The 12,083-nt window shown below is 31.5% G+C and overlaps 1 protein-coding gene and 1 long non-coding RNA gene across 10 annotated transcripts; one reads left to right on the top strand and one right to left on the bottom strand.

The window, feature by feature from the left end:
- Positions 1–35: 35 nt before the first annotated feature.
- LOC122724652 lies at positions 36–2,968 on the top strand. Its single transcript, XR_006352083.1, has 2 exons — positions 36–156; positions 2,158–2,968. It is a non-coding gene; the product is annotated as an uncharacterized LOC122724652 (long non-coding RNA).
- LOC110602668 (2-hydroxy-6-oxononadienedioate/2-hydroxy-6-oxononatrienedioate hydrolase) lies at positions 558–9,349 on the bottom strand. 9 transcript variants are annotated; one of them, XM_021740690.2, is made up of 12 exons: positions 9,091–9,349; positions 8,776–8,983; positions 8,362–8,444; positions 7,209–7,309; positions 4,982–5,077; positions 4,547–4,600; positions 4,121–4,269; positions 2,164–2,281; positions 1,668–1,755; positions 1,265–1,267; positions 1,058–1,170; positions 558–947 (listed from the first exon to the last, which is right to left on the bottom strand). In XM_021740690.2, exons 1-11 carry the CDS (start codon positions 9,206–9,208, stop codon positions 1,121–1,123), a joined length of 1,068 nt encoding a protein of 355 aa, XP_021596382.1. In that variant the 5' UTR covers positions 9,209–9,349; the 3' UTR covers positions 558–947; positions 1,058–1,120. The 9 variants fall into 9 exon arrangements, with proteins under 9 accessions (XP_021596382.1, XP_021596305.1, XP_043816178.1 ...); XM_021740613.2 differs by having other exon boundaries at positions 558–975; XM_043960243.1 differs by lacking the exon at positions 1,265–1,267.
- Positions 9,350–12,083: the final 2,734 nt, after the last annotated feature.

A 12,083-nucleotide genomic window follows, 5' to 3' on the forward strand; every position in this document is an offset into this window, starting at 1 on the left:
CTCTTTATATTGAATTATTTCTGCTCTGCTTTTTTAGCTTTCAACTTCTTCTCCCCCCCCCCTCTCTCCCTCTCTCTCTCTCTCTCTCTCTCTCTAATTTAGGCTTCAGCTTCTACTGCAAAGTAATTTCTCTCATATATCAGAAACAAGTGCCAGGTACTCTCTCTCTGTATGTATGTATATATATATATATATATATATATATATATTCTTGCTAACTCTTTTTGAATGCGTAGTCTCAGTTTCCTTTCTTGGTTGTTAATTTTTTTTTTTTTTTTTCGCTTTGGGTTTCTATCCTATGGTGTTTTGTTTCCGTTCATCGGTTCTTTTTTAGTTATAATGTGTTTCTCAATATATTTTATCTTAAAAATTTTAAATCAATTAAAAAGTTTTCTTTTAATGCCAAATGAAACTCTACACGTGTTCAAAATAGATGAAGTTCTCTTGAATCACCCTGTACTTCAAGTAGCACATCCTCACAGTAACAGACATTTAGATTTCTGTTTGAGGTTATCGGGCTCAAACAATGCAGAACTAGAATCATAAAAGCAAGGATGGAATGTTGTAAGCTCAGTTCTATTTTAGGTTCAATATTTCAACTTGCTGTTTAATCATTCTTATGTGATTACAGAAACTGCATCTTGTTCTGCCAAGATATACACACCGACAAAAATAATTCTCGATACGTGTACGTGGGTAAAATGTACGAGTATCTTTGCCCATCTGGTTCTTGAGTTGCCAGACCATCTATACTCTTCTGCTTCCCCTCCCCCCCCTTCCTTTTTTGTTGGGGGGGTGGGCCGTGGGGGGAACATGTATAAATTGTTAGTATCACAGTTGCTAGTGTGTGGGCGACTTCAAACGTTCGTCGATAGTAACTTCGTATCTGATTACGTATCTGTTTATTCTTCACCAACCTCAACTAATTACATTGCCGTTCATTGTCGCTGCATTATGATGACAAATTAATAAACCCTGCACAATGAAGGGAAATCAATCTATTCTATTGACAAATGACAAGGATGTCTTAAAGCAGGCTACATGCCGAGTTTCTTACCTGTAAAAATGAGTGGTCCTTGACCATTAGCTTATGTGAGTGAAGCCTCAAGTCTGGCTGGTCTTAGACGCCTTTGAGCCCTTCGTGCATGCTCCAACACCAACAAGAAGAGACTACAGATATATAATAGGCATAGGTATATCTTTTTAGCTATGCTAAATGTCGAGCAATCTGTACTTGTCATAGAAAATGATATCCATCTCATACCTGCTGACAGAAAACAATAGAAATTATCAGTAATCTAGGAATGAAAGTAGCCACTAGGTCCTACTTGTGTGGATAGTGCTAACTAACGAACTCCAACCACCAGATACTCATGACCATTCAATGTGTTCCTAACATGAAAAGTTTATCAGCAGAGTTTTCAATCCACCCTTCTTTTTCTTCACCTCCCCAATCTTGAAATTGAAAGAAAAGCAGCTAGGGTGTAACAGCTCTGCAGTCCATGGATTCCATGTTTTATACCACCCTTGTCCTCTTTCCTAGCTTCTATTCCCCAAAATAGAAAAGAAAAGCATTGAACTTGTAGGCAATTACATGCTTCTAACCTAAAGCTCATACTTGCTTTTCAAGCACATGAAAGGAAAATCTTTTGACTGTGTATGTTTACCAGAGTTTTTCTGGGGCAAATTTGTCCAATCGTGTGGGCTAATCTTTGATTCAGATGCCTTGATCAAATCATGAAGACCCTGATTGACCTGAAATTTTAAAATGCTTTATGGATTAATTTTCCTGAAATTTTGTGATATATTACTTTATCAAAATAATAAAATTTTCAAACCAAGGAGACACTGATATATTTCTGACAATCATTAAAGTTCAGTCAAATCATTACTTTATATGTGACATCTTAATTCATCGCAATAAATGATATCAAAATCATGGAAATTCACGGATGCCTAATATATTGTGTACCTACTGTACATGACATGACATCACTAGTACATTTTTGTTGCTCTTTCAAGAAAATAGAACGTTATAATTTCTGCTAGATAATATGCATTAACTTACTCCTATCAAACTATAATTTTTGAACTGTAGATTTTTCAAACAAGACAATCAAATGGCCTACTTCATTAAAAATATATTGTACACTACAGGAATACCTCCTCAGTCCTCTCATGACTCACTAAATGACCACCATGGAGATCTATCATCCTAGCAACTGGCTGCAGCTTCTCTGCAAGTCTCCTGGCATAGTATAATTGAGCAATGATATCATACCTACATTCAAAGGACCTCAAGTTAATCTTAAGCAGGTATGATTTATGGACAGTGTCATTAATAGCACATCATAGACCTGGACACGTTCGGTTCTAGTTTGATCTAGTTCAGTTAAATCCAGTTCACCAGGTTTTTGGATTCAACATCCGATCAAATGAGTTTGACTGAAGATGGTTTTTGTTAAATTGGATTTGACTGATTTCACTCCAAACCCAGACCACGCCCATGTCCAGCACATCACCACAGAAACATGCCCAAAACATCCAATGACACATACATGATACACATGCAAAATGATTCATTTCATCATGCAATATAATGATAATTTGCACAAAATTTCTTGATGCACCCAAACACACATGGCCGTGCACACACACCACCCATGTTGTAGTTCATCCAAATGCTTGAAACCACCAAAGAACAAGGTTCTTACTTGAATTGTCTGTTTCAAAAATACAACCAATAACAAATGCTAACGTTAATCTATATGGTTTTAAATCGCCACCATGGCATTTGCAGTAGCATGTCATAGTGTAGGGATTGCCATGGACATAACTGAACAGCTATTAGGAAGGAAAAGTATGCCCATGACATATAGTTGTTGCAGTGGCCCTTTTTCATATAAACCAATTGCGTTGAATGCATAAAATTTAACATTTGCAACTAATAAATGAAAAAGAAAACCAATTCCATTGAATGCATAAAATTTAAAATTTGCAACTAATAAATGAAAAAGAAATGCACAAATAAACAATATCCGAGTTATAACTGAAACATGATATGGCAAGTTCAACGCAAAACAAAATATTATTATAATCTCATTGGCCACCACTTAACACCAATGCCCTATGGCAAATTTTAGTGACTACCATAAATCCATAATATATGAATTTTTATTACCATTTGAATAACAAGAAGAAAAAAAAAGAATTTATTATTTGTTAGGACATTTCCATAAACATATTTTGAAAGAAAAATTAAAACACCAAAACCGACAATTTCCAATGAAATTTCAATATTGCAACTAAAAAAAGTCATTTTCTAAAAGAAAATATTTTCCATGGACAAGCTAATTTTTCACAAAAAAAAAAAAGAGAAAAAAGGACTTTAATTTTCCAAGTCACCAATAAATCATAGAACCAATTTGCAAAAAGGAAACGAATATCTAACAATATTTAACCTTTTAACTTATTGCAAAGAGAACCCAAACAAAAAAGGCTCGAAAATAGTCTTGTGGCCAAACAGTTGGCAGTTAGCAGGACAATCAGATTCAAATTCTAAAATTATATGAAATCAGTTTTTGAGTATTCTAACCATGAAAATATGGTGAGAATTTACAAAAATGATAACATGTCAATAATAGCATTTGGGAAGTGTAAGGCTTTAAGCTATGGCCTTTTCATAAAAACAAATGTAAACATTGTTATCCAAATATTTTCTTTTCCTCTGGATAATATATTTTTTTTAGGCACATAGGAAAGGAATCTGCACGATAATACTACACTATAAACGCATATCTAATGTCATATGGGCTTCTTTTAATAGATTACTCTAGGTGCTAAACATTGAGCAGCAAAAAGTTGCAAACTTTTATCTCGTGGGATTTTGGAATCTTAATTTTGTAAGAAACAGTTATGCTTTCACAAATTTCTTTATATATTTATTTCTTAGTTAATCAGGTCATTTCAAATGTTTTAGTCACTGGCAAAATAGAAAGACAAAGATATCTATAATTGCAGAAAATGCAGGCACACATATTAAACAAAGGCTTTGCCAGAAACCATATATTCAATGTCATTAGGAAGAGTGGTAGAACTGTTCGCAGAGAATCTATACTACCTGCCATGTATCACTGATACAAGAAATCCAGCAGAGCGGATCACTTCAATTTCCCTTCGCGTAATCTTATGTGTCCAACAAGCATTGATTTGACCTTCAAAACCATAGTTGGACTGCATCCCAGTTGACGATATACCTTTTACATATTCCTGCATCATAATCAGGGACATCTTTATGCATTATTCAATGTTATGCCTAACTATATTACAAGTTGCAATGTAAATATAACAAATAATTAATCAAGTATCTCATAGATTTGGCATAAACAGCAAAAAGTTTTAAGAGCTGCAATCTGTATGCTAAGCCTAAAATAATCTGTAGACATTGGAACTTCATTGTGAATGTGCATGTGTTTATATATATATATGCACGATTAGAAAATTTTTTTGAAATAATTTTCTTGCGCAAATGACAGACTTTTCTTACTTGATACAAAATTGATCTTCTTGTCTTAGACCCAACATATTCCTCAAGATATTCCTGCACATCAGAGAAAAAAAATGAGATTGCCCAAGCTCCCAATATCAACTTGAAATCTGTCCACAAAGTCAAACAAGCAAAGAGCATATATCCCGACATGACAATTTAATATTTTTATCGGCTCCTAATTTGGTACAGATAGATCAAACTTTCTCCTTTAGTTGCTGATATTGCCTGTATAAAGTTTGTCTGCAGCCATTTAATTCTCTAATGTGTATTTCACGATGAAAAACAGAACAGCAAACTTTGAGCTGGCGTAGAAAACACACCACAGAAATATGTACCAAGAAACAATTTTCAACTTATATATTCAGTTTCTAATCAACCATGCATTTTATTTCCAAATCAACTAGTTGGCAGAATCGACAACATTTTTTTCACCTTTGTGTAATGGGTATCTAAGTCAACTGCTGCCCTTTGCTCAGGAGTCTTTGCCTTTAAGAAACGGATTGCAATTGACACAGTTTGGCGATCAAGCTGCAAGAAATAAAGCAAGTCATTATTCTGATAACATAGTTTAACTGATAATTTAGAAATTGCAAATCCATTTTACGCCTGATAACTGAAAGATTCACGGGTGCACAGGATCAGGACACATGGTCTGGTTAAGCTAATTCCAACCAGTCTCTAGCTTATCAGGTGAAGCACAGACCCTATGGGACCAACTAGTGACACTGCAGAACCCCAAAGCACTACGGCAATTCTTGTGGTTAGCACACAAGCAAACACAAAATTTAATAAAAAAATTTCCATAAGCATGTAGATGACATGACCATACATAAATGGCCATGTAATCTGAATTAACAAGTCAACAAGCACAGGTTACATTCTTTGACTACAAGCAGATTGAATAGGTTAGGATCCAACGCAGCTTATTCAAAGTCAACCATTGACATGGTCATGATTAATTTCTCGAAAAGCTTTGAAATATTGTTCAGTTTGTTTTCCAACTTAATTTATTAACATTTTGAATACAGATCTCACGAGTCCACTACTAACTAGATTGACTTGGGAAAAAAAGCTTGAGTCATGCTGGAGGCAATTTCAGATCTGACCCAAATTTCAACCAGCCTACAACAAACACATCCTCATCATATATCAGAAGGTATTTCATCTGCACGAGTTTGACACTTGTTTAGCTGATACTCACGTGATTAATAGGTGCTTCTTTATGGGGAACCAAATAAACTTTAATACTAATCTCCCTTGATAATTGCAAGTTTGAACCTGTTAAATTTGGACTAGACCTAACTCACCCCAAAAGTTAGCTTAAGGGGGAGGAGTGCCTATGGCCCATATAAGGGGCACATTACCCCTTTCCACAACCGATGTGGAATTCAACACACCCCCTCACGCCCAGAATTTTTACTGGTGCGTGGCATATTTATGGAGCACCCAATATCAGATGGGGAGGCTCTGATACCATGTTAAATTTGGATCAGGCCTAACTCACCCCAAAGTTAACTCAAGGGGGAGGAGTGTCTATAGTCCATATAAGGGGGACATTACCCCTTTCCACAACTGATGTGGGATTCAACCATCTCCTAGTTTCCTCACCAATAAAGAAGGAACTCATGGCCAATCTGAATTTACTGAACCCAAAAAATTGGACTCAACTTAGCAACATAAACCTAGGAATAATTATATGCAGTGTGAAAAATATTCGGCCCTCAGACAAATACTTTTCGCTTCTAATTCAAAATTTTGCACAAAAATGAGAAAATGTGATAGAAAATATCAGATGAGGCTAAAAAGAAGAAAAAAAATATACACAGGTCTATATTGTCATATTTGTAAAATCATAGGCTTTCAAATCATGAGCATAAATGAAGAAGTGTCGGGACAAAAATAATAAAGCGAGTCTAGAGTCTAGACACTCCTCAGAAAGAAGCTCTAGTACCCATAACACAGATCTCCTTTGCCTAATTATCCAGTTGTGAGTCTATGCGTGTTAGATCAGTAACAAGTCAGGCAAGAAGTCTCAGGACTCGATAAATGGAACAAACCTATATGGGAAACTAAGTTGCATGGATGGACATACCTAGATCAGCTATCTATTAGTACTAGGACATTACAAAATCAATTACTAATTTTGCTTCGGGTCCTAAAGCCACAGCAAGGTCAACATACATGGATACACAACGAGAAGAGAAGAGCACTCCAAATGATGTGGAGTTAGTGTGCATTGCAATTCAGGAGTTGCAAAGTCAAGTACAACATCTTCTAAGGGAATATAAATCCATCAAATGAATTCTAGAGAGCAATGGCACGTTCGTCACCTAAGATTGGAACAGGTTTGATGGAAATGAATAAATAAAATTCATCAGAGTCCGTAAAAGGGAAAAATATGGGCAGAATCAATTTCTAGCCAAGTCTTTCAAATGCTTTCTTCCAAGTTCCAACATCACAAACAGATAATACAAGGACTTTCGGAAACAAATATATTAAGTTGTTTCAAGCTGATATGTAAAAAATACAATTTACTTCAGAAAAATAATTTTCAGAGAAGAAAGAAAGAATAGGAGTTGCAAAGAAAATTATCGTCCATGTTCTGTAATTCAGAAATAAAAGAAGCTTGCTCGGCTGTTAAGACAAGAAGGATGTATACCTTTGGAAAACATTCAAAACCTCCACCGGTAACATTAAGTAATGCCAAAGATAGAATCCTGTCAGGCACCATTGCTGCTAACTTGCAAGCTATCATAGCCCCTGTTTTAGTAGTAACATATCAAGTAAGTTTAAAAGACAATTGACGCAGATATCAATTGATGTAAACAGTACAATTTTATTATGAGCAAGTTCAACTCCTAAAGCCATTAGGGTGATATAAATAACATCAAACTCAAAGCTTCTTTGGATTCTTCTATGGTGAGGTTGCAATTAAATGTACCAATGGTTGTCAAAATCGGGTCGAACAAACTTAGGCAGAAAACAAACTAGTAATTCAGATGTAAACACTATATTCCTTTTTGAAAACTGGAATTAGCTGGATAGTCAATGAACGTGTGAAACTTGCTGGTTAAAAGCCGGTCAAACCATTTAAAAATTTTAAAACTATTTGGAGAGGAGATTCAAACCCTAAACCTATGAATTCTAAAAGTAATTGTCATTTGAACTACAGAATAAATTTCAATATTTTTCTCCATATATATGTATTTATAATCATATATGTTAAAATTATATTAGATTAATATAAAATAATTAATAACCATGGACTTTTGATAATCATAAAGAAAAGAAAATGTATTCATTTTGTTCTCTCGTGACTTGAATAATTGATTGTATCAAAACTTATTTTATTAATGTTTAAATAAGTTTTATTTTATAATCTTTATATAGTAAAAATATAAAATTTACTCCAATAAAAATTTATTATGTCAATATTTTTTAATTAACATAAATTTATCATCATGAGATTTTATGTTAAAATTATTATTTAAAATCCAAAAGTACAATCAAATATTTTTAAAATATTACATTAAACTTTAGTTAGATTTATTTTAATAATCATTAGTAAAATATATTAAATTATTAATTGGAATAATAAATTATTATTTTTTAAAGTTATTAATTCTTTGATACATAATTACTTTATATATTACTCTTAATCTCTTTCACCAATTCAATAACCAGTCTGGGTTTGGAAACCTTAAATTACGACACCATTACTGCTTTAGGAGTGTGAAAATTTCCCAACTACAGCCTAATTGGAGAAACAATTACTTAAACAACAAAGATAATACACAGAACCACAGACTCACCCATTGAATGGCCAAAAACATGAGCTTTTTGCCAGCCCAGATGATCCATTACGGCAATGGCATCTTTTGCCATTATTTTTGTTCTGCAACCTCCCGTCAGAGAAAACACATATAATCAGAGAAGAACTAAAATAAACATACACAGGTTACAGTGACCTTTTTTTCGGTTTTTTGAGAATAGGTTACACTGAATTTCTTGAATTTAACGAAATAATGATTTTTCGTACATTCCCTCAGCAACCAAACAAAGGGAAATGTAAAACTAGTAAATATAAATATTTTTTAAAGGATCAGGCAGAAGGGTAAAGAAAAATAAACAAGAAACCCGCAAATGGGAATTCATTCAATAGCCCAAAGGGGAAAAAGAAAAATTATACCAAATTAGACATTCACGATGGAAATCAGAAAACTCACGTATATTGGGACTTTTTGGTGGGTACGGAGCTGCGACCCATACCGCGATTATCAAATGCACAGACCTCGATACCACCGCCCATTTCACTATCACATTCCTCGCCTGAATTCTGATCAACGACCGTCAATTTATCATCATGGTTAGGTCTATTACTGCCCGTCAGACCCTTTATCTGCGGCCCCCATGAATCATGCGTCCCCGCCAATCCTGAACCGTCAATTTATCACCCAAAGAACCCATCAGCGATCGAGAAACGCCCAACCAAAAATATTACAGAATTAAACATAAAAAATCAATGTCAGAGGAAGATCTACCTATGATGAGTAGGACTTTGGTTGTTCCCCGACCATAAGTTCTGTAGAAAATTTCGGTGGCATTGACGGAAGCTCCTTCCGTATTGGCCTGAGGATCGGCGACCTTGCAGAACGGCATCGTTTTACTTCCTTTTGTCAGTTTGAGTGCAGAGGCGAAGAACTTATAGATTGAGCTCTGAGCTTCCAGAAAGAGGAGAGGGAAGAGAAAGGAATGGAAAGAAATACTTCCTGGTCCAGATTATAACAGGGAGATGAGAGAGAAGGGGAAGGGTGGACATGGCAATGAAAAAGTGGGCGGTGCCACGTAGGACAGTTGGCGGCGACTAACGGGTCCAAAGTCAAAATCTCATGCGCGGAGAGTGAGACTTTACCTTATAATAATCCTTTTTACATTTCTTTTTATCTTTTTTAATAAATAAAAAAAACACTATTTTTGACCTTTTCCTTTTTTTCCTTTTTTTTATAGAAGTATTTAATTCATATTTTTAGTGATAATTAATTAATATATACACTTTTATTTATATGATTAAAATTTTGAAAAAAAAAATATTTGATGCATAAAAAATAGAAAGCGATAAGAATAAAAATAAATATAGGTAAAGAAAAAACATTAATCAAACGATAATAATTTGTAGGTTATATTAACAACTGGCAGATAAAAAAGAAACAAATAATAAAATGGATAAATTAAAATGTGTTTCATCTTTAAAATATTTATCATATAATTATGAAAAATGGCATAATATTGTCCAAAGTGGTTGACCCATTATTGGTTTGTATGCATTTTTAACTTTTATCTTATTTTTGTTATCTTCTTTGTGAGGTTGAGAGACATTGAGAAGCTCTGGTGGGGCATAAATCTCCAAAAATGCATTTACGTGTCATGTATATATTCACAGAAATTAGCCTATATTGGTTTTTCTAATTATTATTTGATTTTTATGATATAAACAAATTAATTAATTAATTTTTTAAATTTTTTAAAAATATTAAAATATTAATGTGATTTTGAAAAGTTTGTTAAATTTTTTTGTTAATGTTAGCCATTAAAAAAGAAAAAAATATTGAAAATACCCTTATTTTAGTAATAAAAATAATTTTAGAAGGTATTTAATAAAATAATGGTAACCATATTTTAAGTTAATTACATAAATTTTTTAATGAATTTTTGAAAATTATGATAATATTTAATATATTTTTAAAAAATAAGAAATCAACTAATTAATTTTCTATACTATTAAATATTTTTATTTGTATAAATTTTAAATTTCATGTTGTAAATTATGGATTCTTTCGTTAATGAATTTATATAAAATATAAAAATATAAAAATTATAATATAATAGTTTAAATTTATAAAGTTTATAGGTTTTTTTAATAAGTATTAATTATATTAAAATATTAAATTTTTATGCTGACTAAGAATTTTCATTAAATTTAATTATTCAACTTCATGTTAAGGTATAAATAAATGAATTTAGATGGTTAGTTTATAATATATTAATTAATTTTTATAAGAAATATGTATTATTTAGATTAATATATTTTTAAAAATTTATCAAAATATTTTTATTTTTTCTCTGTATTAATAAAATATTTATTTCATCTTTGTTTTTCCTTAAAAATAGATTATAAAATGAGAAAAAAATTAAAATTTAATTTTATCTTTAAATAAAACCTCATATTTCATACATGATTATTGCTATTATTAATAAATAAATTCTTATATTTTTAAAAATTTATTAAAATATTCTTATCTTTTATAATATTTATTAAAACATCTTTATATTTTTTTAAATTTATTAAAATATTTTTTTTCATCAATAAAACAGTCTCTTCTCTTCTTAAAAATAAAGAAAATGAAGAAGAAGCGAATAAGGAGAATAAGAAAAAGAAGAAGATGAAGAAAAAAGAATAACGAAGAAGAAGAATGAGGAAAATAACAGAGTAATTTAGTCTTTTACTCTATTTTTAACGGCATAAATCGATAAAATAACTATTTTATTGACGAATAAAAAATATAAAAAACGTTTTAATATATTTTTTTAAAATATATAAACTGACTTATTAATAATGATAATATTTAGTGAATAAATAATAAATTTATTTTTTTATATAATTTAATATATATATTAAAATGTGAATAATTAAGACTGTTTTTTATCATTGTCTCCTAATATAATATGATACTCATTTGATAATTGTATTATAAAAAATAACATAAATCTATTGCTCTAACTATATTGCTTTTTTTTTTTCAGTTGATATGAGAAATACTATACATCTACATTCTTAGAAGCAGGGAGTAATATTTTTAGCTTAATAACAATTTTCCTTCGTTGGTTCCTTGTTTTTTTGAAAAAGAAAAAAAAGTTTAAATATACTCTTAACTATATATGGGAGTGAATAAAATTATAATAATTTTTTTTATAATAAGAACTAAAATTTTTATTTAAAGCTAAATATTACTCTTTTTATTATAATTTAATATTGAGTATACGTGATGTATTAAATTTTATAATAATTTATGATATATATTTATGATAAGAGGTTAGATTTTCCTTTTGAGTCAAATTTTAAATATGAGTTAGATTCAATTCTTTTTTTTTAAGAGTAAAAATGAAATGTATTGAAAAATAATAAAAAATCAAATGACTTTTAGAAACATAATCATGTGAAATAAACAAACCTTTGCAAAAGTAAAAAAAAGAGATTTTTTTGGACAATTAGCTTGTCTAATCTTTCATATGAGAGTTATATTGGACTTAAAACATCGTGAACAAAGTACTACTCTTGAAGGTTGTTTATGCGATACTTTCCTGGTCCTGTGAAGCTTCACAAGACACATTTGCTTTCCTCCCGTGTGCGCCATGAGTGGTTTATCATTTTCCGGCGGTAAAGCGGGGATCTACACCGACAGTGCTTAGATCCTTATGTTGGGCAGGTTTTTGGGCCAGAAACCCACTTGCTGTTAGAGTTTTTTAATTGTTGGAC

This window comes from Manihot esculenta, chromosome 1 (assembly GCF_001659605.2).
Source record: "Manihot esculenta cultivar AM560-2 chromosome 1, M.esculenta_v8, whole genome shotgun sequence".
NCBI lineage: Eukaryota > Viridiplantae > Streptophyta > Magnoliopsida > Malpighiales > Euphorbiaceae > Manihot > Manihot esculenta.